The following is a 26,275-nucleotide window of genomic DNA, read 5'->3' on the forward strand; positions in this document are numbered from 1 at the left end:
AGCCGCTTCCGCTTCCGGCGTCAACCGCGCTTCCGGTCCAAGACGCGCTTCCGCTTCCTGTGCCGTCAATAACGGAAAAAATGGGAAATGGCGAGATGTCCTATACTGTATAGTCTTATGAAGTGGGCGCAGAAAAGCGGGCGGACGTGTGTGTGGCGCATATGGGTGATATCCTTAAAAAAAGATTTGATGGTAATTTTAAATTTATTTCCTGCCCTTCAGCAGGTCCCAGCGCGTTACATTTTCAAATGTAGAATTTAGAAGTAAAAATATTACATGAAAAGCATATAGATATGCGACATCCAGTTGCCGCTTCCGTTTCTCATTTGCACGGTAATAAAATGAAGAGGCCGCTCTAGCCCAATATCCAACTTCGATGGTATCTTTATGGTTGTCTGCATAGGTTGCCCCTCAGCGAATGTAAACCGCCTTATACTAAAAACTCTATGGCTGTCAATTAAACGGAAACGGTGCGCCTAAAAGGGTAGAAAAGGGTAGCTGGCAATCACAGGCTTCCCGCCTTTCCTTTTGTTTGATTGGTATTAACCCAGGAGCTGATTTGCAATTGCCATAACAATCAATTTAAATCAACCCTGTTTGTTATTAAAGTTATATATATATATATATATATATATATATATATATATATATATATATATAGGGGGGGAATCATTCATTTAAAAGTGCCAAAAGCACATTCTATGATTCTCTGTATGGTGGTTTGTCCATATAGATATGGTCTGAGTGGTCTGCGTACTCCGAAGAAGTGTCTGACGAATGGTGGCTATCTGAAGTGCCTCCCTGATGCATGCAGGGTCTAATTCAAAGTGCAGGTGATGAAACACAGCAGCTCAATAAGCCGGGATGTATCTTTTAAAAAGCCTTCAGGCCCATGTCCCACTATGTCAGGGATTGGGCAGCTATGGCCATCCAGATGTCGCTCCATTCCAACTCCCTCCAGCCTGATCACAGAGATAACAGTGATCGGAGTTGTAGTCCAATCTTGGGAAGACCACAGGAGGCTGCCTTATGCCAAGCCAAATAGTTTGTCCATTGCACATAGTTTTTACTCTGACTAGCAGAGGTTTTCTGGGATCTCCAGACAAGGATCTCTGGTTCCCAAACCGTTTGTCCCAGCCATCCTGTCCGTCTTTTGAAAGTTGATGGGTGTTTCATCTGACCACTTAGCAAACTTTTGCTGTTGTAATACACATCAAAGCACATGCATACATGTTATAAAGTTTACACCCAACTAATATTTTAATAATTAGTCTTGCCTTTCTAATGGAACAGATGCACCCTCTTTTTAATGGATGAGAAACTCAGTTCTATAATGTACTATATGGGAGCAGATATTACCCTTCAGTTAACTCCATCCTGTGAAACCCTTACCAGCACATAGCTATCTGTGGCCAATATAATAATGAAGCAGGAAGAGTTGGCTAGATTGCATCCAATGAAAAACACAAATACAGCTGACAAAATGTGACCAATAAAAGCTATGTAATATACAAGTGATACCATTTAAAAAGCCACAGATTATTCATCTGGCTTAAAAACAAATATGTTTTTTCCTTAAGTGCTGGCATCATTGTCAAAAATCAGTGCCATATCAGGAGTCCTTGTTAGCTTGAAATTTTGGCCCTGATCAACACAGCCTTGACCTTTGTTGTCCAGTAAAATAAATCAAGTGCTGAGCCAAACACCAATGTTCTCGAATGTTTGCAAGTTTGTTGTGGACCATCTGATACCACCAAAGGTCCACAGACCACCTCTGTACTACCTGATCTGCACTATGCTACGGACTTCAACATCAGCTGAAAATGCTGCCCAAAGCTTAACTTCTATGCACAAATCAGACCCATGAGGCTAAGCAGAATTCTCAGCTGCTCTTCTCTGTGGATTTCCCTTTGGAGATTCACCCAAACTTGAGCTAGTGTGCTTTTTCTTTAAACAGTCCAATTTTTTATATTTTTATTATTGAATTGGGCTATGGTGGCAAGGACAGGGCAGAGCGTAACCAGTGCCAAATCTTTGGAACGGTGGACTACATATAGAACACAATAAACACAGAAAGAAAGACATATTTCAAAAAGAGAAAAAGAATAACTGCCACTCCTTGTTGAAACATAGACCTTTATTATCAGAGCAGTACAAACCTGTGTGCAAGGTGATGTAACAAAAGGAGTTTGCAAAACTCTGGAATCAGGCCTGCTATCCAGCAATTTGCTCATTTCCTACAAAACCATACAGCATGGCTAAGTTGCAACATGGCAAGCTATCCAACTTAAGTCTTGAAAACCCCAACTGAAGACGTGTTGGCGCCAGCCCCCTTTAGGTGAGCCTCTGACTGGAGACTGGCTTGGTAGAGAGTTGCAACAAACCCTGGCCCCACGTTGGGGAAACTGAAGGGCAAGCGCACATCTTGTGCACCTAAAGATATCCTGCGTTGAAAGTTTGCTCCTGCAAACACGTTTCCCTCCCTAGAGGTAACTCGGTTATTTCTAGCCAAGGTCACCAAGATCCTGTGATTACACAGGAAGGCGTACAGGAAGGCATGTTAATGCAGGAAAAGGGATGACTCCCAGGGGTAAAAAAGCAGGGGTATTTAATCTGTATCCCACTGGCTGTTCTCCCAACCCCACCCATCCACTGGCTTTTTTTACCTGTTATATCCAAAAAAGGTCTGGTTTGGGTCAAAGCAGTGAACGGGGGTTCTAGGTGCATGTCAAGTGGGCTCCCCGGCTGCTTCTCTCCTGCCCCAGGATTCCTGTTCTTCAGCAGACAAAAGAATTGGGAACTTGCGTTTGCCAATGTACCTTCTTGTTCTGCCCTAAACAAGCCAAAGGACAATCCAGGCCTTTGTTTGGGGAAACATCCACCTCCCCTCCCCTTCTGTGTTTCCACCTGCCCATTTCAGCAGCAGCTCATCTGCATCATGACCCACAGCATCATATCTGTGGCCTGGGATGGGCCAGGAATGAGGGTTTCAAGAGGTTCCAGTACAAGGCCTGACTTATGGTAGCTTCTGGGGGGATGGAACAGGGTTGAGAGAGGCTCAGATAAGGAGGTGGAATTGCCAGGAGGTGCTGGGCACGCTCTGCAGCTGTTACAGTGGCCCTCAGACCCCACTTAAGGGGGCAGAAGAGAGCTTTTCTACACAACTCACTCAGTGGGTGGGTGGGGAGTGATAAATACACCCACCTGTGCCTTACTCTTACTTGACATGCTTGTGAGTAGATAAAGGGAATGCTCTGTGTGTGTGTGTCCATAGGCGTGTTTGATTTGTGCCAGAAAGCGTGCAAGTGCTTAATGCCCACTTATGCTCCTCGTAGCACAGCACAACCATCTAAAATTGGAACAGTGTCCCACCCCAATCAAAAGCCTTTCCTCCGCTGTGCTAGGTTTGCTGCTCCTACCTGCGAGGACCAGAAAAGGAAGGCTAAATCAAGTCTTCTGCAGAAGGAAAGGAATGAAAGCCCCCTAAGAAAAGCCCTGCTGAATCAGCCCAACGGGTCCATCTAACTTAGCACTCACCAGATGCTTTCTGGGAGCCCATAAGCAGGGCTAGAAGGGGAGCAGGGTCGCTTTCCCCACTGCCCAGTCTCTAGCTCTTTTAAAATTATTTTTTAATAAAGAGGTATATGCTACACCTGCACATACACAGAGCCAGGGGAAGTGCATCCTGTTTCACCGCTTAGGCAAAATGGGAAATGCTGCCTGACCCCGCTGCCGCCGCCACTATACCTGCTCCTGCCGCTGCTCGCTGTGCCACCAGTATGTCTCCTACTGCATCTGTCACTGGCGGAGAAGCAGCACTGCCATTGGCACTGATTTCAGGCAAGATCACACTGATTCGGGGTGAGATATTGCCCCAAATAGATGTGATTTTGCCTGAAATGGGCAGTGCTTCTCTGCTGCTGGCAGAGGTGGTAGGACGCCACTTTGGGGGCTTTTGCTGCTTAAGGCAGTGGCCTCATTCTCCCTAATACCTGGGTGGGCTCTGCACAGAGCTTCCACCTGACTATCTCATTCAATCCTCCATGAACTTATCTATTTTTTAAAAAGCCATCTAAGCTGGTGATCTCTAGACTCCTTCTTTCGCCTCCATAATCCCTCTAGTCTACACAGTTGCGAGGCCGTAAAAAATAAAAGGATAACGTTTATAAGGGGTCACAATAGTAGTTATGCCCTCTGTATCTGGCCACCTTTTCTTTCTGCTTCTTGAAGAGTTTGCACAATTCAAAAGCCTGCAGATCCCACATCAGCCATTACACATCTTATAAGAAGATGCTGAACAAGTTTTATAATGCTGTCCTTTCAGATGATCCTTTAAAGCGAAGGATGGGATGGCAACTAAACCCTTTCATGACTTGATTAACATTCCTGAGGTTGTTAAGGATTTTCATTAACCTGATCCAGTGGTTTTCAAACTTTTCTGTTACATGGGAAATCCCTTCCCATTAATGGATGCATCCTTTTATCACCCAAGTGTTACGCTATGTTCTCCGAGGGAGGGCAACCTCCTAGAGAGGTTGGAAAATCCCCGTTTGGGAACACAAGGGTGATATATTATTTAGATCTGCAAGAACTGCAACCACCTGTCAGTTCTCATTTCCAGAGTGCTTTGCACATAGTGAAGATTCTGGGTTCTCCCCTCCCCCCTATTGCTTCTTAACATAATGTGCCGTGCCCACACATGTGCTGGGTTACTAGAACTGCCTCTTGAGCTCTAGAGAAGGGGATTCTGGTCTGCCCCATCTTTTCAAGCAGAACATGATCAAATAGGTCAAATGGGGCAGCTCTGGTTAGACCTCAGTAGTTTATACTGCAGGTAAGGGAATTAAATGCTTTGAAAATGAAAACATCCCAAGGATTCCTGGGATGGGGAACCTGTGCGCCTCCAAACGTTGTGGGCTGGGGCTGATGGGAGCTGGAGTCCCACAACCTCTGGGGTTGTAACCAAAGTGCGTCCCGTTGATGTTTATTGGCATAACTCACTGCTTTCAGCGGGTCTACTCTGAGTAGAACTTAGTTGGATACAACCATTGGAGGGCCATCAGCTGTCTACCCATGATGTATGCAGAAACTCTAGTATGTCAAGGAGAAGGCCAGGTGAGAGCCCTTTCCTCTGACATTGGAGAGGTTTCTTTTTTTAAAAAAAGTATGCAAGCATTTAAGCATGTAATTCCCACTCCTACCCCCCACTAGAAAGATGAAATGGAACAGGCAGCCAAAAGCTGTACCCCCCTGACCACCCAAATAGCACGAATTGGTTCTTAGGCCAATATTTATTGGCCACTGCAGTTCTCTCATATGCGCATTTGGAGGTGATGGTGGATCAGCAAAACTTCCTAGAAAATAGGGTGAGGAATGTACCTTTCAACCAGACAGGAAGAGGGCAGAAAGGCCTATGGTTGGCAGCCCGGCTGCCTAGTTTGTGGGGCTTAAATCTGTACGTTTCTTTAGTATCTGATTATGAACAAGGAACAGGCACTGCCTTCCTAGGGTGCCTCAGGTGGTAGGTTTTTTTTAGGGGGGGCAATAAGAGCAGCAGAGTGGGAGACAGACACATCAGACTTATGGGGGGAACATCTCCTGCAGAAACCCCACAGAATCCAGCGGGGAATCTTCAAGAGCAGCAGGAGACACAACAGAACCTAATGTGTAGAACACACCTCGTGAGCAAATGCTTCAGGCTGAGCCTAACTGTAAGTCACTCTGCCTAGAGAAATTCTGACGAGAACTAGGTAGGGCTTGGAGAAAGACTGGCATGGCAAATCCCACTAAATTCAGACAACCCATGTAACATAAGAACCCACCTTCTTGTGCCTGGGCCTGCAGCGCAAGGTGAAAGTGACCCAGAAACTAGAGGGTGTAAGAAGGCTTAGACAAGGCTTCCTCTTTTCCCTGCTTTTGTGCTGCAAGAGATCACAGTCAAGGAGTGAGCACCCACCAGATGGAGTTTTGGATGTGCAACTTCTCCACCTGTGTGGACAATCCCCAGGGAAGATCATACAGAGATGCGATTGGCTTATAACTGTGCCACTTGGGGAAGGAGAGGAGTGTGACGCAGGGTACCGCCGCTATCTGCAAGCAGAATCTTAGAGCAAGATACGTAAAGTGCAGCCGGTTGCGGAGCCAAAAGGAAAGAAGAGATCCGCGTCATCGCTTTGCATACGTTCTGCCAGTGCTTTTATTCATGCCTCCTCGTGGGGTGGGGATCTTGCTGCCAACCGATGGGGAGCGAAGCTTCATGCCCGTCGGCCCGGATCGGTTGAGAGGTGCTCCGACAGGCCTGCCTGAAAATTTGGGGTGGGGGAGAAGAGTGTTTGAGTTTAGACAGAGATGAAAGCAGGCGCCGTTGCAGGATACGCCTCGTTCACAATGCACTCTCGTTCATGCCTGCGGGGCTGAGTATACAACCCCAGGTTCCCCAGGTGAGTGTGGAGATGTGTCTCCCACACAAAATATACACACATCCTTAGATTCTCAGCTTCCCACTGTTTTTTTTACAAAAGGGACACCTGTAGGTGTCCGGATGCTGGAAGAAAGCCGCCTCGTGCTCTGGGGAGGCAAACAGACACCACCCCGCTGCCTAAGCGTCATCTGTGTGAAACCAACAATGGAGGCCGTACCGGCAACTGGCTGCATTGGCATGCTCTTGTTCAAGGACTGGGTCCGTCTCAGGTTCATGCGGCAGCCGTCTCTGCCCATGAGGTGCACCTTCCAGGCCTACGGGGAAAGGAAGGAGGGGAGAAGGTCAAAAAGGGATCAGGTCTTTCACACAGATAATGAAATCAAGCAGGTAGGGAAGAGATGCAGCATGTAAGGTGAAGAACCTGGAAAAAAGAGCCCTGCTGGATGAAACCAAAGGAGCATCCAGCCTAGCACCCAGTCAGATGTCTCTGGGAAATGGATAGGCAGGGAGTAAGTGCAATAGCCTCCCCACACCCAGGGATTTGGGACTGCATTGTGTCTAATATTGGTCAAAGGGCATGGTCATAATGACTAGGGGTCATTGACTGCCTTAGCCTCCTCTATGAGTCTACCCCGCCTTTAAAGCCAGGACAGTTAGGCTCCATCTCTGCATCTTCCGGCAGTCAACACCACTGTCTAACTGTGCAATGTGTGAAAGAGTCGGGGTCCCTGCTTTCTGCGGCAGCTATGCTGCTCTCGTGGCATCTACCTCTGGCCCACCTTGCAGGGTGGTTGGGAAGATAAAAGGGGGCCGGGACAGAACCACCTATGGGGAAAGGGCAGGATAAAATGGACACAAATCAAGCAGCTGGAGCCAAATAGGAAGATGAATTCATCCCAGAGAGATGCTATAGCTGCATCGAGAGCACTTCTGTGGAACTGCCCACTATGCTTGTTTCACACTGCCTTGCTGCTGTGCCAAGCTGCTAATACAATAAGACAGGCAAGGTGCTATGCAATTCTAGTTTGGTCAACCAGGACTGGAGGATAACCCTTCTTGTAAGGTCAACCCTTCCTTTCCCTCTCTTTAAGCAGTGACTGGCCGGGCTAAGGACGATGGCTCTCACCTCCTCTCCTGGCGTGAAATTCTCATGGCACAATGGACAGTGATTGGCCACTTTTTCAGGCTTGGCAGCTGGAAAGAGGAGAAAGCAGAGAGATGTCATTGCAGACTGCATGTCCCAATCTCATGCTGGCTTCGGCTGATGGGAGTCCAAAATGTCTGGAGAGGGCCTGGTTGGCGGAGGCCGCTGTGCCTGCTCCCTGCCAGCCCACCCAGAGCCCCGCTCTTCCTTACGGTTGCAGGCCTTTCCCTTGACATGCCGGGGCAGCTCGTCCTTCAGCAGGGCTTCGCAGCAGCGCGGACACTTGTCAAAGTTATCCTTTTTGTCGCACTCTGTCAGCAGGTGCTCTGTCAGGCTGGCAATCTCAACCACCTGGAAGGGGACCGTCCACAGTCTGAGGCAAGAGCCAAATGTTTTTTTTTCTCTCTCTCTCTTTTAAATTTTACTTATAATTTCAGATTTATACATTTCAATAATTTCACAGTCATTTTAACATTTCAAAACTTGGCTTCCTTCCCTCTCTTTCTGTGGTTCCCTAAATTTATTTTTAATATCTTCTGCATACAGTATCCAAATTAACTTAATTTGTTCATTTATTCATCTACTTTAAATATATACTATGAAATTGCAGGTTATTACAATAATTCTGCCAATGTTCTCATCTGTTTACAATTTATCTGTAAATATTTAATAAACCATTTCCATTATTTTATAAGAAGTTTGTTATCTTGATTTCTTATTTTTCTGGTAAGTTTTGCCATTTCTGCATATTCCATAAGTTTTTGTATCCATTCTTCCTTTGCTGGGACTTCTACTTCTTTCTATTTTGGGGCAAGTAACATTCTTGCCGCTGTAGTAGCATACATGAATAAGATTCTATACAGTTTGGGTAGTTCTGTCCCTATAATTCCCCAAAGAGCCAAATGTTTCTCATGCCAAAGCCCTAATTGTTAGCACCTGGGATTAAGGGTGCAAGTGTGGGTAGGCAGGGGCTCAGCCCTTTCACACCCCGCCACCTAATCACATCTCTGGTCTGGATGCCACCTCTTCTGCTGTTGTACAGGGGAGAGAGAGAGCGCATTGGCTGGAGTGAACCCACATTCTATGGGATGAACTCAGATACAGGATCAGAGGTTGCTCACCTTTCTGGGCCAGTAAGCACATTTTGGAGTTTTGAGAATGTGCTGCAGGCCCCAGTTCCAAAACAGCTGCAAGACAGGGGCATGGCATGATGCAAAATGACTGCCACATCTAGGGCAGCAAAGATAGACAGGACCACAACATGCTGCACCAAAGGGGAGCCATGTCTCTCTCCAACCTTTCCCAGGTCTCTGGGCTGTTACTGCAGGGCTCACCAACACAGTCCCTGCTGTGGCACACATCCAAGGTCCCCTCAAAAACGCACAACACGTGTTCATGGCGGGGGCTCACCTGTTTGCAGAACTCGCACCTTGTCAGCATTGGGCAACGTTTCCAGTAGTGGAGATCCAGGCCTTCCTCCGTGAAGGATTCGTCTCTCTCCCCACAGAAGATGCAGAGGCTGGAGTTGGGGAAGAGCAACGAGGGCAGAGGTCAAGGCAGGGGGATTGCAGGGCCTCCAGCACCCTGGTTTGCTTTAGAATGAGGGGCTCAGGGCATATCTACGTCTTGCATGTCCCACTCTGTGGTCCAAATCTCTCTTCCTACCACTGAGCTGTGTTAAGGAGGCACCTGCAGGGTGGTTTATGGCAAAGAATGCAAACTGGACAAGCTAATGCATTGGCAGTCAGCCTATACAAATGCAAACGACTTTTGCCTAACGTACAATGAACACAGGATTTGAATCTGGGGTGCAGAATATAAAGAGGGATGCAGGGCCACCACTAGTTCTGCTGAGAAGCCAGGCTTCTGCTTCAGTCTCATCACTTGGCAGCGGCTGTTCCATTGTTGTTGTTGTTTAGTTGTTTAGTTGTTTAGTCGTGTCCGACTCTTCGTGACCACATGGACCAGAGCACGCCAGGCACTCCTGTCTTCCACTGCCTCCCGTAGTTTGGTCAGGCTCATGTTTGTAGCTTCAAGAACACCGTCCAACCATCTCGTCCTCTGTCGTCCCCTTCTCCTTGTGCCCTCAATCTTTCCCAAAATCAGGGTCTTTTCCAGGGAGTCTTCTCTTCTCATGAGGTGGCCAAAGTATTGGAGTCTCAGCTTCAGGATCTGTCCTTCCAGTGAGCACTCAGGGCTGATTTCCTGAAGAATGGATACGTTTGATCTTCTTGCAGTCCATGGGACTCTCAAGAGTCTCCTCCAGCACCATAATTCAAAAGCATCAATTCTTCGGCGATCAGCCTTCTTTATGGTCCAGCTCTCACTTCCCTACATCACTACTGGGAGAACCATGGCTTTAACTATACGGACCTTTGTTGGCAAGGTGATGTCTCTGCTTTTTAAGATACTGTCTAGGTTTGCCATCGCCTTTCTCCCAAGGAGCAGGCGTCTTTTGATTTAATGGCTGTTCCATTAGGCTGCAGCAGAGGAGGGAAGCAGGGCAATGTCACTGACACCCAGCTAAGAGGCCAGCAGCTCCCCCTCCTTGAGCTCATTAGGAGGACTTGTGACTATGAACTTGCACTCATGTTTGCTTATTCCATTCTCCCGCCCAACCCATTTTCATCTCATGCTTTTAGATTTTAAGTCTATGAGAGCAGGAACAGTAGTGATCTGCAAGGCGCTCTGGGTGCTCTTCCTGGTTGAAGAGTCGGATAAATTCTTTAATAATAATAATAATAATAATAATAATAATAATAATAATAATGATAAAAATAAAAATAAAATAAAAAACAGACAGATCTGAAGGGCCATTCAAAAACAGTGTTTACTCCTGAAATGGTGATCAGCGCAGGAAATAATGACAAAGTACTTTTTTTAAAATCCAGCCAAAAGACGGGCAGTTCTGACTTATTCAACCCAATTTATCTGTTCTGGAACTAACTGCTCACTGATATTTTTCTTACTTACTTGTCGAGGTAATTTGCAACTGAAGTGTGATCATCTGGAGTGTCTGCTTTTGGAGGCTGTGGGGCTTTTTTCAAGAACTCGGCTTAAAAAGAAGGAAATAAAGGGAAGGCGGAGGGAAAGAAAAAAGAAATGAAATGAAATGAACCAGTGTTGAAATATATTTCCTGGTGAAAAAGGACACTTTGTGTGGAGGGGTTAGTGGAGGATGCATTAGGACAGCCTTTCCCAACCCAGGGTTCCCAGATGTTTGTGGAACTACAATTCCCATCATCCCTGACAAACTGGGCCATGCTGGATGAGGCCGATGGGAGTCCAGCGACATCTGGAAACCCAAGGTTGCAAAAGGCTAGCTTAGGGCATCCCTCACAGCAGTGCACCTGGTGGGAGTGTGTGTGTCACATCTTCTAAGCACTGCAGAGTGCAATGTATTTTATTGCTGGGAAGAATACAACACTTTCATCAGCCTTGCCCACTATTGTTGAAGGCAGAAGGGCACTTGCTGGCAGATGAGAGAATATGCCACATTGGAAAAGGAGAAAGTGAAATGAGCCTCCAATGTTGCAGCAATGCCCTTCTCCCGGCTACAGAGGGCAAACAAGGCAGTATCTGTGCAAAAGGATAAAGTAAGAATAAAATAAAAGTTGCTTGTATGGAAGGCAGGAATTTCACCTGCTCCTGAGTTACCTGAGTGAGGAATTTGGATGCCCCCACCCTCTTCCTTAGAATACACCGCACCATCACTTAAAATACTCTTAACATGTAACTAATGTGTATCCCCACTAAGATCTGTTTACAGAACTCATAGCTTTCTGACTTCTTCTGACCCATGGCAAACCAAGACTCAAGATGAATTGAATATGCAGTTTTACAAATACAATTTATAAAAGGCATGTACTATGAGAGGATATTGGGTTTTAAAAAATGTGCCTACCTTGAGCCTTGGACTTCTGAAAATCATTCTCTTTCTCCTGAAGAAGAAAAGTAGAATAAATTAAAAACAAAAATGTAAACGGAATCACAAACCGTACATTCTTACACTTGTTTATACAGAAGCCAGCCTCAAGTTCAGGGAGACTTGCTCCCAGGTAAGTGCTTATGCAGCAGGGAATCTTGATGCTTTTGGGACTCCACCTCCCATCAATCTCAGCCAGCATGGCCAGGCATGATGGGAGTTGGACTCCAGAAACATCTGGAGCATCACAGATCAGTCCCCTCTCTCCAGCCGAAATCCTTTTCTTTGTTCAGCAACTGAGGAATTGAAGAAGAAATCTGGTTAATAACAATGAATTAAAAGGATGTGGCTGAAGCCTTAGCAGAAGCCCAATGTTTGACAGTTGGCATATCTGGTAAAAGACATGTTCCTAAATGCAGAAAGCCACAGGCTCAGGCCCTGCCCTTTCCAGCCACAAAAGATATTAAATAACAAATCCCTCTGCTTGAGACCACAAAGAGCTATTGCTGTCGTGAGGCAGTTTGATTCAGAAATGGGTTTGCATGGAACCCTTCGCAAAAACAGAAAAACCTTTGTTTCTACAGCACTTTGCACTTGACTTTCTTGGGATGTTGGGTGATTGGCAGGTGTGTGGCCCTGCCCAAATGTCATTTTTTTGCCCACAAGGCTGATCCTGATAAGGATGGTGGCCCGTGGAGTCAAAAAGGTTCCCACCCCAGGTCTATACCAACTGACAGTGGCTCTCCAGGGTTTCAGATGGGGGTCTTTCCCAGCCCTACTTGGGCATATTGAGGAATGACCTTCTGCAAGCAATTCACTTGGGCTTCAGTTCTTCCCCAAAGTTAAATAATGGAAACCACTGGATAAGAAAGTTTTGGGCTGGCCTTGTCTGGCTCAGTTTAAGGAAGCATGATGTTGCTCCTTCGAGGCTTTCAAAGAGGAAAGCCTTAAGGAAGCATGATGTTGCTCCTTCGAGGCTTTCAAAGATCTCAATGATGCAACAATCCTGGAGGAGAGAGGTTGTTATATTTTTGCATTTGAAGTGGTAGGATATTCAGTTTTTAAATGTTTGATGTTTTGTTGTGTTTTTATATATGCTGTATGCCACCAACCAGCTTCCGGTAGTACCTGAGGCACCACAAAAGCAGCTTGACTAGGAGGGACAGTGGTACCCATACACATTCAGTTTGCAATGGTGGAAGAGTTATACTATTTCAAAAGGCAGGGAGAGAGAATGAAAGAAATGTTCTATGACTTCCTTCTACCCATAAGGATAAAGCAACGGAAGAGCATTTTAAGACCTTTGTTGGCCATCAGATACCTTTACAGCCTGAGCTTCCGTCTGCATGTCCTTCAGAGCTGCCAGCTGACCTTGCAACACTTTGATCTCGTCTTTCTTTTGCTTTTCAGCTTCGTCGGTAGCCGTCTTTCTCTGCGCCTGTCAAAACACACACAGTTGAAGGTTGCTGGGTTTGGGGCCCGAGTCACCAACAACACTGGCCTGGTTGTTTTCTGGAACTAGGATTCTGCGAGTTCCCAGCTTACACAGCATCAAAAAAAGAAAAGGAGGAACACTGAGCAAAGACAGGGATAATGTCTGAATGCACCTGTCTACCAAGCTGCAGAATTTACTCAATCAGAGAGCAGAGACAGAAGCCAATGGTGACACGGCCACAAGATGAAAGCTGCTGCCTTCAAGGCTGTTTTCCAAGAGGGATTTGACAAATTCATGGAGAACAGGTTGTTTAGTTCTAAGAGTATACCTATGGATACCTGGCATCGCCAACGAACAGTGGGAGCAGGAGGCCTGCTTCCTCTATGGCTTGCTACCTGAAGAAAGCTGGTTGGTCATTGTGGATGATGAACCAGATGGCATTTTGGTCTGATCCAGCAAGGATCACTTTGCCTTCCTGATGGGTTGAGCCTGACACACAGAAGAGCGTAACAGCTTGCTGGATCAGGCCAATGGCCCATCTAGTCCAACATACTGTTCTCACAGGGGCCAACCTGTAGGAAACTGGCAAGCAGGATCCTGGCACAAGAGCACTCTCCCTTCCTGTGGTTTTCAGCAACTGGCCATCGTTTTCCTGCCTCAGTCAGCACAGCCCCTATGAAAACCACAAGACCTGAAAAAAGTTGCATTTCTTACCCTTATTTCAGCTTCTGTGAGTTTGCCGTCTATTTTAGCAAACCCATCAAAAAGCGTCTTGTACAGAATGTTCTTGCGTGTGTTGGCATCATCAGGAGGAAGGTAATCCAGGATGACGGCTCGGTGCTGCCGATACATATCCAGGATGATCCGGAGGGCTGTTTCCCGGACCTCATATACTCGATGCTCCAGAGCTCCCGTTGCAAACTAAGGGTGAAGAAAACATGCATTCATTTTGTGAGTCTTATGGAGGTGGTTTAAGTGTACATTCGATGTCCTGAAAAACAAGGGGAAAAATAGGTTCTACAGGTTTCCAGTGTGTTAGAAAAAAGCTGGCTGTGCAGGGTGCTAGTGGCTAATGCCTGCAACATCAACAACACACCTCCCACCTCCAAAGAAGTTTTTCTAAGTGATTTTACTGAGAAGGAAAGAGAGTGGGGTATGATTAAAGGTAAAGGTACCCCTGCCCGTACGGGCCAGTCTTGACAGACTCTGGGGTTGTGCGCCCATCTCACTCAAGAGGCCAGGGGCCAGCGCTGTCCGGAGACACTTCCGGGTCACGTGGCCAGCGTGACATCGCTGCTCTGGCGAGCCAGAGCCGCACACGGAAACGCCGTTTACCTTCCCGCTGGTAAGCGGTCCCTATTTATCTACTTGCACCCGGAGGTGCTTTCGAACTGCTAGGTTGGCAGGCGCTGGGACCGAGCAGCGGGAGCGCACCCCGCTGCAGGGATTCGAACCGCCGACCTTTCGATCGGCAAGCCCTAGGCGCTGAGGCTTTAACCCACAGCGCCACCTGCGTCCCTGGGGTATGATTGTATGGGCACAATTGCAGAGTTTGTGCTGCACCTAGAGCAAGCGGCTTCATTAAGAATGTAGGAAGCCATCTTAGACAGATTCAGAAACCACTGGAAGCTCAGCTCCCTACCCGCATGACGTTATCGACAGTAAAACCGGTGTTATCCGTCCCCATATCTTTCAGCAAGCGTTCCACTAATTCCACCTGGCTCATTGCAAGATGTGTAGGGAAATTTGGCTTCACAGGCTGCACCAGGTGAGCAGGTATAATCTGAAGAGGCTTCACTTCGTTACAGAGGGCCATTTCCTAGAGGGGGATGGAAAAGACACAGCACGCTCGGGTCAGCGGTTAATATGCGGCCCATAAAGGCACGACTCAGCAAAACTGAGAACTGCCCTCCCAAGTCCTGCAAGATTCAGCAGCGGTTTGAGCCTTACAGGTTTTACTTCAGACCTACACAAAGAAGAGGAGTATTTTGTAGTGACATAGATACACACAGTTGTTCCATACCGGTCAGCAATCACGCCACAGCATTCTGCACTAACTTGCAGCTTCCAGATCATGCGCAAGTGAAGCCCCCCCAGAGAGCGCATTGCAGTAATGCAGTTGAAATGATCAATGCATGAACCTTGAATGTCATGTGTTCAGGCAAACACTTGCATGCAGCTGCAAGTCTTTGTGTATTGACTAGACTGACCTGGATGAAGTTGGCAGCCGCTACACGAAGGCGGGCAGAGGAGTCCCCCGTCCTGGAGAGAAGGTTGGGGAAGGTCCTTTCCACGCAGTAAGTGGTCTCTTGCTTCCCAAGTTTATGCTTGGGGATGTACTGTGTGATGATCATCTTTAGGAGCTTTAAGGAAGCTTGAAAAACCTACCAGAAGGAAACCATCAAGGTGGTTAAAACAGGAACTGTGGTCAAAAGGGAGAGAAATTTCGATTGCATGGGGCTGCTGCGTGTGGAAACCTTTAAAACCATCTGAAGCTGGGAGTCACTGAACCCCGCCGCTGAGTTCCCACACATTCTCATTTAGAAGATATAGAGGAGGGCATTCACAGGGATGTTAGACCCGAGCCCCCCGATATTGCTCACCGAGGAGACTATGTCTTTTATGGCTCTCACTATGAGGAAGATGGCGCCCCGAAGGAGGTTCTTCAGGTCATCCTTTGGCGTGTTTGTGGATACTTCCATCATCTTTTTGTATATGGCGAGCAACGAGTCTTCGCGGTAGGACCATGTCTTGGAATAGGCCCCTGCAACCTGGCAAAAGGGGAATGTTCAGGAGCTGGAACAGCCCAGATCTGCACAAAAGCCGACACCTGTCATTCTTTCATCAGGAAGAGCCTGGCCAGTACTGCTGCAGGGGAGAGACGGCTGGAGCCACCAGGGGCAAGTGATTCCACCTGCCTTGCCCCACTCCCCTTTAAAGGAGGCGCTGCTGTTTAAGTTCTTATTCTTGCTCTCCACTAATGTTTTTTTTTTAAAAAAATTACTCTGTTGCCTTTATGGCAGGAAAATGAACGCATGTTAACACTTCTGAAATGTTACGATTTAGTTTGATTTTTATGGTATTGCACTATATTTTGACTTGTAGGTTTGCATTTGCATTTATATTGCTTGTGAGCTCTCTTGGGATGTCTTCCTCGGCCGAAAGGCAGCATATAAATAAACAAATAAATAAATATCACACGCTGGTGTGGCACGCTGAGTAACAAAACCCAGGATGAGTTTATGCAGCTAGGAGCAGGGTTGACTCTCAGTACTACCCCCAGGTTACCTGTATCAGGCTGGAAAGAGCCCCAGAAGCCAGATCAAGAGGCCTGGGTAGCTGATTTTGGCTCAAATAGAAATAAAATCAATTCAATTTTCTTTGTACCACCTGCACCACTCATCCAGGGCTCCATCCTGTAATGTGCAAGGGTACTCTTTGTACATGAAAGTAATGCGCTTGCCCTGCCATTACTAAGCTACGTTTACGAGGTCTTTACCAGGCCTTCCCCAAACACTTCAATGGCTGAGCTGGCCTCCCTCAGAGCTTTCTCGGTCAGCGGCTCTGGCTCTCCGACGACGCCACTTCTCGGGGTGTCCCCAGGGTCCTCCTCGTTCATCTCAGGGTCCAAGTAGGGAAAGCCTTCCTCCTGCTGCTTACGAATAGTCGGGAGGGGCCTCTCATCGTAAGGCAAGAATTCAACCTAGCAGAGAGAGACAGAGAGAGGGGGAGAGGGAGAGAGAGAAGACACTGTTTTTTACAAAGTACTAGCTCAATACTGTATACACTGACTGGCAGCAGCTCTCCAGTCTTTCAGGCAGGGGACATTCCAAGCCCTACTTGATGCCATTGAGGACTGAACCTGGGGCTTTCTGCATGCAAAGCAGATGCTCCGTCACTCAGCTGTAGCCCTTCCCTTGCTTCACTAGCCATGGGAGCACAGAACTAGTACAAAAATGGTGATCTGCTCCAACATCCCCCTTGCAAAGAAATGTTAGAAAATTGGGTCCAATTAAGGAAACAGAGTAAGGGGTTCATATGGGATTAAGACAGATAGAGTGAGGGACCTCCAGCTTCCTAGACTTTCCCTGTACCTTCATCTCTATGCTGACTTCTCTATTGCTTTGTTATTTGAACTCATACACCTTAGGTTGCTTCGTGTTTTTCAACTTCCTCCTCACCCTGTTCTCTCAGACCTCAAGATGAGAAGTCACTTAGACCTATCCTCTGAGAACAAAGGACCAAGCACGGCTGCCTTTGTCTTCTCTAGGACGATAAACTTTTCTACCCAAGCTACGTACTTCCTACAATTCCTGTGTTATTTTTCTGACTCTGAAGGCATCGCTGCACCTCAACTGGGAAGCATTCAGCAGCCCAAAGGGATCCCCAGCCTTAGATGGTTTACAGAAACTGCAACCAATGAGCCCAGTTGAACTGAAAGCAGGCACAATTTGCTCTCCGCCCTCAGAACAAAGCAGGAAGATAAAAAAGAGGCCACAGAAATATCCAGTGTCAGCTGTGTGCAGAAGGGCATTAATCTGCAGGACACATGGAAAACTAGGCTTACGTTGATCTTTGGAAAAGCCTCAGTGGAGATGGGGGCCTGGGCGGCGGGAGGAGAGATGGCCTGAGCTGCAATGGGCTCTGGAGAAGGAGCTTCTGGTGGCTTTTCAGGAGGTGGCGGCTCAGGGCTCTCCGCTTCGGTTTTGTCCCACCGGGGCGAAAGCAGAGGCCTTTTCTGCTGGGGAGAAGCGGTGGGATAAGCCACAGGTTCCAGAGGCAAGTCGGGAGGCCGCCGGATCTGAGAGAACGAGAAGGAGAAGAAAAGTGCATCAAGAGAGATTTTGCCATGCAGCAATTTTGAGAAACACTTCCAGTTGTCCTGGGACGACAACTCGCCCCATCATTCCTGGCCACTGGTCATGGGAGTGGGAGTCCAACAGTATCTGGGGCCATGCTTGTTATACTGCTTCCCAACATACAGTAAAGCTTTGCTGCAATGGGAGCTGACTTCAGTGACTTCCCAAACCTCCCTCAATACTTCTGAACTGCATGGCAGGAAGAGCTGGGCAAGGTCAATCTCATCCCTGTCTTGTCCTGCTAGGGACGTTGCTCACCAACAGATCTGGGTCGAGGAGATTGTGCAGCTCCAGCTGCTGGTACACTTTGAGGCGGTACTCCTCCATCTGCTGCTTCTTCTGCTTGGCAAGGTCATAGTCCTCCCGCTCAACGGCGCAGCGCTTCTCCACTTCGTAGCGGCCCAGCCGCTCGCCAACCTGGAAGAAGGGGGAGTTCAGAGGTCACTGCTGGAGCCTGGAATGGAACAATGGGCTTGCGAATTCTCTGCAGTGGACACAGCTTATCCCAAAGCCGAGAAGAGACAAGGAAGCTGCAGAACTTTCTTCTTTTACTGTCATGCTGGTATTAAGAGAGAGCTGGTGGGCTCTTTTGTAGTTTCCTTCAGATACATCTTCTTGGTCCCTCGAGGCTTGAAAAAAGAGTCATCTCCCTAAACAGAAATAATATCTCTCCTAGATTTGACATTTCAGATCTTTAGAGAGAAAAGAACGAAAGGTCCCAATCTTGAAAATCCTTCTGGAGGAATGTTCTCGAACTCCAGGTTGCATCCTGCATTAAGTCAGAGTAGACCTGCTGGAATGAATGGATATGACAAACTTAGGTCCATTAGTTTCAAGGGGTCTTCTATGAGTAGGACGAATGAAGACTCCTTGAAACTAATGGACCTAAGTTGGTCATATCCATTCATTCCAACAGGTCTACTCTGACTTAATGCAACTCTGTTTCTTGGCCCACCTTCCAAGGAGGCTGAAACTCCTAGCACAGGAAGGTTCTGGGGGATAGTTGCCTCTTCACCCCTCCTGCATAAACTCTACAGGTGAAGGAAAAAACTCTTTTTTAAAGAGAAAGAAATGAACGTGGAGGGCCTGAGGGGAAAAGGGCTCTTGTTTGGCTGTTGCATTTATTAGTTTATGGGGGCTGCGCCTAAACAAGGGCGGCAAAGAGCCCAGTGGAACCAACTGATTTATTTTTGGCAGAGGTGAGGAACCTTTGGTTCCTCCAGAGGTTGTTGGGCTCCAACTGCCATCAGCCCTGGTCAGCATGGCCAATGGTCAGGGTTGAGGATGGGAGTTGTGCAACAACATCTGCAGGGCCACTGGTGCTCTTCATCAGGCGTAGGGTGTGCAATCCTCAGCGAGCAGGGAGATGTACGTGATTACGAGTAACTGCTGACACTCTGCAAAAACCTCTGCTGCAAATAATAAAATCAGTTGGCTGTGTGTGGCCCTTCCCTACCGTGCTCTGGCCCTACCTTCTGCAGGTCTGCAATAGCTTGCTTGAGTTTCTTGGCATGGTCGTAATGCTCCTGGCGTACCGCTTCGTGCTTTTTCTCATCCAACTTGCGGATGATCTGCGCCACCTCTGGATCTTGGTACATGTCAAAAGCCAGGTCATCCAGTGGTGAAATCAAATCTGGCTTCCTGGGAATGAGAGGGATAACAGGGACTTAGGGGAGCTGTTTAAGACACAGGATTTTATTTTTTTCATTTGCAAGGGGATGGGGAAAATGAAACTCTGGCTGACATCTAGGACACAATGCAAGGCAGCTTCCTATGTTTCCGAGTCAGGCCACTGGTCCTTCACTGACTGACAGAGGCTCTCCCAGGATTCAGGCAATAAGTTTCTTCCAGCCCCACCTGGAGTTGATGGGTTATTATTTATATATTTTAAAATGTATTTATGTACTGTTAAATCATAAAAAATATATCAAAGTGGTTTAAAACATTAAAAAGATTAAAACCAAACAATAAACGCATTTTAAAAAGCTAAGAACAACTTAAAAGCAAAAAGAAGTTTTTAAAAAACAAGCATCAATAAACCATTGTGGAAGGATGAACTCTTTTTCTGCCTGAAGAGGCCTGGCGGAATAGAAAAGCTTTCAACTTGAACTTGGGACCTTCTGCTGTACTACTGAGCTGTGGCTCTTCCTCATCCTTACCCGGTGTATGTTCCATCCAAGGCCGAGTCATCTGGGTTGTTCCCAAGGTAATGGTCGATCAGCTTCTCTCTAGAAGACTTCAGAAAGATAAAATCAGGGGGCATCCCACAAATCAAGCCTATGTCCAGGAATGGCAAGTGGTACCCTTCTAACGCTATGTATGATATAATAGATCCTATATACATATATTCTATTAATCTTTACTTGTTTTTTAATTATTGCTTTTCCCCTATGTTTTTAGCTGTTTCTACTTCAGCTGTAAGCTGCCTTGAATCCCTGTGCATAGGCTCTCTCTCCTTTGCTTTCGTTACATGAATAATGAGAGGAGGAACCTATCAGGTTGTGATTCCCAGCAACCAATCTTGATCTTAGGTGTGCCACGGTTTTGCTCTTTGTCTGAACCAGCAGACTGCAGCTTGCACCCGCCCTCTAAAAACCAGGACTGGAAACCAAACCTGGCTTGGCATTACGACTGAACCACCCCCCCTAACTGAAGGTAAAGTTGTTCCAGGGTTTCCCTCAGCTCATTACTTCATACACTCACATGATTAGTGTCATTGCTGGCATCTGCAGGCTCTCCAATGATATTTATTGCTACAAGAGCAACCTAAAAGGAAAAAGAAAAATGGGCAGGCTTCATTCTATGCCTTTTAAAAGAAGTGAAATTCTGCAGCAGGGAAAGCTCAGTGCTGTGACATAAATAATCAATGCAAATTGGGCCTATTCCTGCTATTTTTACCTATTTTGCACATTTTTGTCTGGTTTTGCAATAGGGCAAAGAGCCCCACCCCCAGAAGATAGCAATCTGGTTTAAATGGCTCAGCTCTACCTACACAGGCTGGCAGTAGGGGGTCTTTGCTAGCCCTACCTGGAAATATTGGTGAATTGAAACTAGGACCTTCTGCATGGAAAGCAGATGTTCCACCGCTGAGCTACAGTGCCATCTCCACCCCCAAGCTCTTGAAAACTTATTCATCCAACCCCTGGGTCCTAAGATTCCTTTAGGACAAGGCTGGGGAATCAGTGGCCTGACAGATGTTGCAGGATAATAATCACTGGCCGCAACCTCAGAATCTCTGGATCGAGCACACTGCATTTCCAGCACCCTTGATTCGGTGAAGCAAGGGTGCTGGAGATGTAGAAATGCCTTCTTTCATTCTTCCTCATACTATCAGAATTCCTAAAGCGTTTTCAGTTTTTGTTCCCTGTCGGCTAAAAGTCATTTCTTTCTCCCCCAATGCATTCTCCAGTGTATTGACTTGATGTTATTACAGTTCCTTTCTCATCTTTTTGCAAAGCTTACATCCAAGGCCGTCAACAATAGAACTGTACACAATAAAAGCATACGCCCCACTGGTGAGAGATAATCTAGACAAAAGGGAGGCTGAGTGCTATTGTGTGTTTTATTTACAGTCATACCTCGGGTTACAGACACTTCGGATTGTGTGATTTCAGGTTGCGCACAGTGCCGAACCCGGAAGTACCGGAACGGGTTACTTCCGGGTTTCGGGACTTGTGCATGCGCATAAGCGCTAAATCGCGCTTTGCGCATAAGCGCTGAATCGTGCCCCGCGTGTGTGCAGACGCGCCGCTGCGGGGTTGCGAATGTGCTTCCCGCACGGATCACATTCGCAACCCGAGCATCCACTGTATTGCCATGGATTTGAATAGCGAAATAACACCATCATGCTTTTTCATAATGATGACCCTGAACTCCTAAAATCTGAAGAGAAGTCCTGAGTCCTTTGAAAGTTTGGCTGCCAGTATTTTAAAAACTAGTTCTGCAAAAGTTGCCATCTCAGGTGTTGTGACCTCATGAGATCCTCCACACTGAAGACCTCATCACAGATTTTGGAGTGGGCAACAGGCAGGTGGGGTTTCCCATGCAATCCTGAGGATGTTTACTCAAAAATAAACCCCACTGTATTCAGTGGGGTTTACTTCCAGGTAAGTGTGCAAGGCAGTGCACTTTTAAGCAGACAACACTCAATGGGTCAAGCATGTCCTGCTGAAAAGAGGTTGGGTGGAGGCCTTGTGTGAGGGCAAGCAGTAGCCATGAGAGCTGTGCAGAAAAGCTGGAATCTGCAAACAAAACAGCAACTGTCCCCCAAACAGAGAAACAAAAACCTCACAGCTACTTCAAAAGCTGTGCCTTCCTTGGGTGGAGATTCATTTTTCAGAAAGACGAGTAAAACATGAAGTACCCCCTCAGCCTTTTGGTTCATTTTACCTGACTGTACAGGTTGTACCTATTGACATAGTTTTTGTGGAACGTCAACTTTAGGTATTGGCCAACAGCATCTACGTAGACGGATTTCAGTTCTCGCGCCTTGTAGCCAGTTTTCTCATTATTTGAGAGAGACACATAACTGCAAGGGGTGGGTGGAGGGAAAAAAAGACAATATTATACGCGATCACAGTAGAGAAGAAAAAAGACATATTATACGTGATTACATTTAAAGCATCAAGGACAGACATCCTGGTACTGACATGTGTATTGTGCACCCCAAAATCAAAACACGGCGAGTGCAAGACTTTATTCTCTGAAAAAACATGTGCCTGAAATTAACAGCAGCAGAAAACAAACTTGCTCCGTATGGTACAGCCCTGCTAGAAAGGCTTCTTATCCTGAATCCAGATGGTCCCCCCGACACCTGCCTTGTGATCAGAACCCTAAACCAAGAGTGAAGAAAATGGAACTAACTTGCGTGAGCTTGTGTGTGCTTCCACGGGCTTACTTGGGCTGTGCAAGAAACACTGATCCCCTGAATGGATATGGCTTATTAGAAAACCCTGTAAGAATCCACGCAGTGTCCCTGCTGCTTCTGCCCAGTAGAAGCTCACCAACTCCTCTACTTTCAGAAACAACTTGCTTGCCCCAAGCAAATGAGGAACTGAGGCCTGGCTCATTTTGCAGAGAGGGGAGACTTACCCTAGCCTTCGGAACCTCTCTGATTTGTATGGTGCAAAATATTCAGGCAGGTTCTCGCTGATGTAGAATTCAATCTTGCTAGAAATCATGTACTGGTGAGCCAGCAACTGCAGTTTTCGAATCCTACATCGCTCCACCATCTGAAGGACGATTTCTTGGGGATACTGGCAGAGCCTGGAATGAAAGAAACATCCCAAGTGCTTCAGCACCCCAAGCCAAAGTTCTTATGTTCCCGGCTCCTAAGTAATCATTCCCTTCCCCCCATGCAGTTCAACTGTGATGGACAGAAACTACACTCTTAAAATCAAAGGCGAGGGCCTCAGGATTCTAGCAAGGTCCCATCCAGAGTTGCCAGGGAAACTGCATGCAACCCACAAGCCTGACAACCCACAACCTGACAAAGTGCTTCCTAAAATTTCTGTCACTTACAGTACCTTGGTGACCTCCAGCCATTGATGGTTGGGGCGTGGACCATCAGTTCTTTTGCACTGAAGCCATCCTCATGCCCTGATGAACTTACAACAATAAACCCAATCTTGTGCGGCATCCTGCCCTCTTGAACTAACTGGGGAAAAAGAAATATGCTTTATAATTATAAGTATTTTTGCATGGCATAGAGAAAGTGGTTAGAGATTCCCCCTCCCTCCTCCCGTAGCACTAGAACTCAGGTGCATCCAATGAAGCTGAATGCTGGAAAATTCAGGTCAGATCAAAGAAAAGTTATTCACACATCACATAGTTACAAACTACGGAGCTCGCTTCCACAGGAGGCAGAGGGAGCCACTAACTTGTGGGTGGATTTAAAATATAAGATAAAACTTACAGAGGATAAGTCTACGAAATATTATGAATGGCTACTAGCCATTAGGGCTACGCTTTTCTGTCACTGTCAGAGGCACCATGCCTCTGAACCCTAGCTGCTAGAAACCACAGGAGAGTGCTCTTGTGTTTGGTCCTGCTTGCAGGTTTCTTACAGACATCTGTGAGATCAGGATGCTGGACTAGATGTGTCATTGGCTTTTTCCAGCAGGCTCTTCTTATTTTCTTAAAAATAATTCAACATTCTTTTAGAGTAAGACATGCAAAATTATGGATTTTTAACAATTGAAGTTTGAAATTATATTCTGCAAGTTAAGAATGCAAGAGCACCACTGCCAGATGAGACCAAAGGTCCACATGGTCAAGCACTTTGGTCATTCAGTTGCCTCTCAGAATCCCAGCAGCACAAGACAAGCTTGCAGGCTATCAGGAAGCATCAGGCTAGCCAATTTGGGGTGTGGACGCTGAGTTAGAAGAGCCTTTGCTCTGACTCGGCAAGGTTCGTTTTACATTCTTATGAATGTTTAGATAAACTAATAAAGGATAAAGCATAGTCAACTGACCCTCAAAGCCAGATCTTGTGGGTAGACAGTTCCATAGGCTAACAATGTAAAGCTTGAATATGTTTTAAAAGAAAAAGTTCCTCAAGGGTACAAAACGTGGCTTCTGGATTTCCAGATTGATTGGAAATAACTTGCCATGGAGCACGGATGATAAACATCTGTGACCTCCCCTAGATATTGTTCCATCACTTTGGTCATGCTGACTGCTGGGAGTCCAACAGCATCCGGGGAGCCACAGGCTCTTATGTGACTTGCCCACCCATTATATGAGTATCGTACGTTTTTAATCGCTGTCGCACCTGTGAGCTGCATTTTGCATTTCTGGGAGGCAAATAATGTTGAAACATGCCAGGAAGGCATAAACCATGAGGCAGTGTGGCGTAGTGGCCAGAGTGTCGGACTAGGACCTGGGAGAGACCAGGATTCAAATCTCCACACTTGGCCATGAAGCTCCCAGGGTAACCTTGGTGAGGGAGGAGGCAGTTGCTGCCTCTCAGCCTAACCCACCTCACAAGGCTGCTGTGGGGTTAGCAGGGGGGAAAGGAGACCCATAAGCCCGGGTTCAAATCCCCGCTCATTCATTGGCTGTGCATGAAGCTCCCTGGAAGTTGCCCTGGACACTTAGCCACTGCCTCTCAGCCTAGCCTACCTCGCAGGGTTGATGTGGGGACCAAATGAGGAGGGGGGGGGGAAACCTTGAGCTCCTTGGAGGGGGAAAATGTGGGATATAAATGCAATGAAATAAATATATAAATGCCCACCCACATTTCACCTCCAACCCTCTATTATGGTCGCCTCCCATCCCCCCCCCACCTAAGGATGAGGGAGGGGCCGACACCTTCCTCCCCCTCGCCAAAAGGGAGGGGATCCTAAGGGGAGCAGGAGGCGCGCCCTTCCCTCCCCGCCCCTCTTCGCTTTGTCTCTTTCTTTCTTTCTCTCTCTCTTCCATTCTTCCTACCTACTTTATTCCGGCTCCATCACTAGGGCCACTGCTCTCCTAGCAACCACTTGGACGCTACTGCGCAGGCGCGAGCCGAGCGGCGGGGCGGAGACTAAAAAGAGATCAAGGCTATCCGAGGAAGTCGACGCGCCAAACGGAAGTTCCGGTGAAAAACAATGGCACGCGGCCATCGGGCTCGCCAGCAAGCGCGGTCTCGCTCTCTTTCGCGCGGCGGCGCTCTGCCCTTTCGCCTCTTTACTGCTTCGCACCCTTTCCGCCCCTGCGCTGTTAGGTAGAGGAAGGTGCTGCGGGAACATAGAACTAATAATAATAATAATAAACAAATCAGTTATGGTAATGTACTCATTTTATTTATTTAGAACCATTTATATCCCGCTATTTATTTTTTAATCAAATTTCTAAGGGTGTACACAGTCTAACAATCAACACACGCACACATTCACACATACACGAAAGGCTTCAGTTTTGGAGACAATCCTTGCTTCAGAGCAAGGACTCAGGCTAAAAAAAATACTGTATACTAATCTAGCAGAAGTCCGCCCCCACCTTTTGCTGGAGGGGAAGGAATGGGGAGAAATCAAGCCCCAAATACTACGTAAGGAAAGTAACATTTTCAGTGGCAGCAAATTATTATTATTATTATTATTATTATTATTATTATTATTATTTATACCCCGCCCTCCCCAGCCAAGGCCGGGCTCAGAGCGGCTTACAAGCAATAATAAAAACGAGTTGAATGATTACAACTTAAAAACAAAATTAAAATACAACATTAAAATATTGAAACAATATTAAAATAGAAACCAACTATCGATATCAAATTCATAGGGACCTGAGTTATTAGCTGTCTGCTCTTAAACCTGCTCATTTTTTTTACATGTTTCTCAAGCAGCAACAATGATATTCTTTGAGACATTTTAAGTGCAAAGCATGTTCTCTAGTGCTTTGGTATGGGTGTTCGTTGTCAACATAGGAACAACAAAAAAAGAGCCTGCTGGAGCAAGCCAGTGGCCCCTCTTGTCCAGCACTTGTCTTCACAGGGGCCAACTCCCATCTG

The 26,275-nt window shown here is 46.8% G+C and overlaps 2 protein-coding genes and 1 long non-coding RNA gene across 4 annotated transcripts in view; 1 reads left to right on the forward strand and 2 right to left on the reverse strand.

Moving 5' to 3' along the window:
• ZNF362 (zinc finger protein 362) overlaps positions 1-26,275 on the reverse strand; it is a 210,759-nt gene that overhangs the window by 47,985 nt on the left and 136,499 nt on the right. The gene's annotated exons all lie outside the window — the stretch shown is intronic.
• LOC307222296 lies at positions 20-4,394 on the forward strand. The gene is made up of 2 exons (XR_013841732.1): positions 20-192; positions 734-4,394. It is a non-coding gene; the product is annotated as an uncharacterized lncRNA (long non-coding RNA).
• On the reverse strand, positions 2,120-25,375 carry CEP104 (centrosomal protein 104). Of its 2 annotated transcripts, none has more exons than XM_079986874.1 (22): positions 25,220-25,375; positions 23,310-23,440; positions 22,876-23,049; positions 22,174-22,312; positions 20,488-20,550; positions 19,944-20,020; positions 19,257-19,425; positions 18,043-18,201; positions 17,493-17,726; positions 16,425-16,628; positions 15,529-15,696; positions 15,136-15,309; positions 14,568-14,744; positions 13,640-13,846; positions 12,812-12,928; positions 11,470-11,506; positions 10,539-10,620; positions 8,976-9,084; positions 7,778-7,916; positions 7,548-7,615; positions 6,639-6,735; positions 2,120-6,302 (listed from the first exon to the last, which is right to left on the reverse strand). In XM_079986874.1, the coding sequence occupies exons 2-22, from the start codon at positions 23,420-23,422 to the stop codon at positions 6,166-6,168; spliced, it is 2,844 nt and encodes a 947-aa protein (XP_079843000.1). In that variant the 5' UTR covers positions 23,423-23,440; positions 25,220-25,375; the 3' UTR covers positions 2,120-6,165. The 2 variants fall into 2 exon arrangements, with proteins under 2 accessions (XP_079843000.1, XP_079842999.1); XM_079986873.1 differs by having other exon boundaries at positions 25,216-25,371.

Source organism: Podarcis cretensis (assembly GCF_951804945.1).
Source record: "Podarcis cretensis genome assembly, chromosome: 8".
Classification (NCBI taxonomy): domain Eukaryota; kingdom Metazoa; phylum Chordata; class Lepidosauria; order Squamata; family Lacertidae; genus Podarcis; species Podarcis cretensis.

Coding starts and splice junctions, on each gene's coding strand:
- CEP104 (XM_079986874.1), bottom strand. CDS start 23,422: ATGCCGCACAAGATTGGGTTTATTGTTGTAAGTTCATCAGGGCATGAG. Junction 17,727..18,042: donor TCCTCGACCCAGATCTGTTG/GTGAGCAACGTC, acceptor TCGTTCTCTCAG/ATCCGGCGGCCTCCCGACTT. Junction 7,616..7,777: donor CAAGGGAAAGGCCTGCAACC/GTAAGGAAGAGC, acceptor TCCTCTTTCCAG/CTGCCAAGCCTGAAAAAGTG.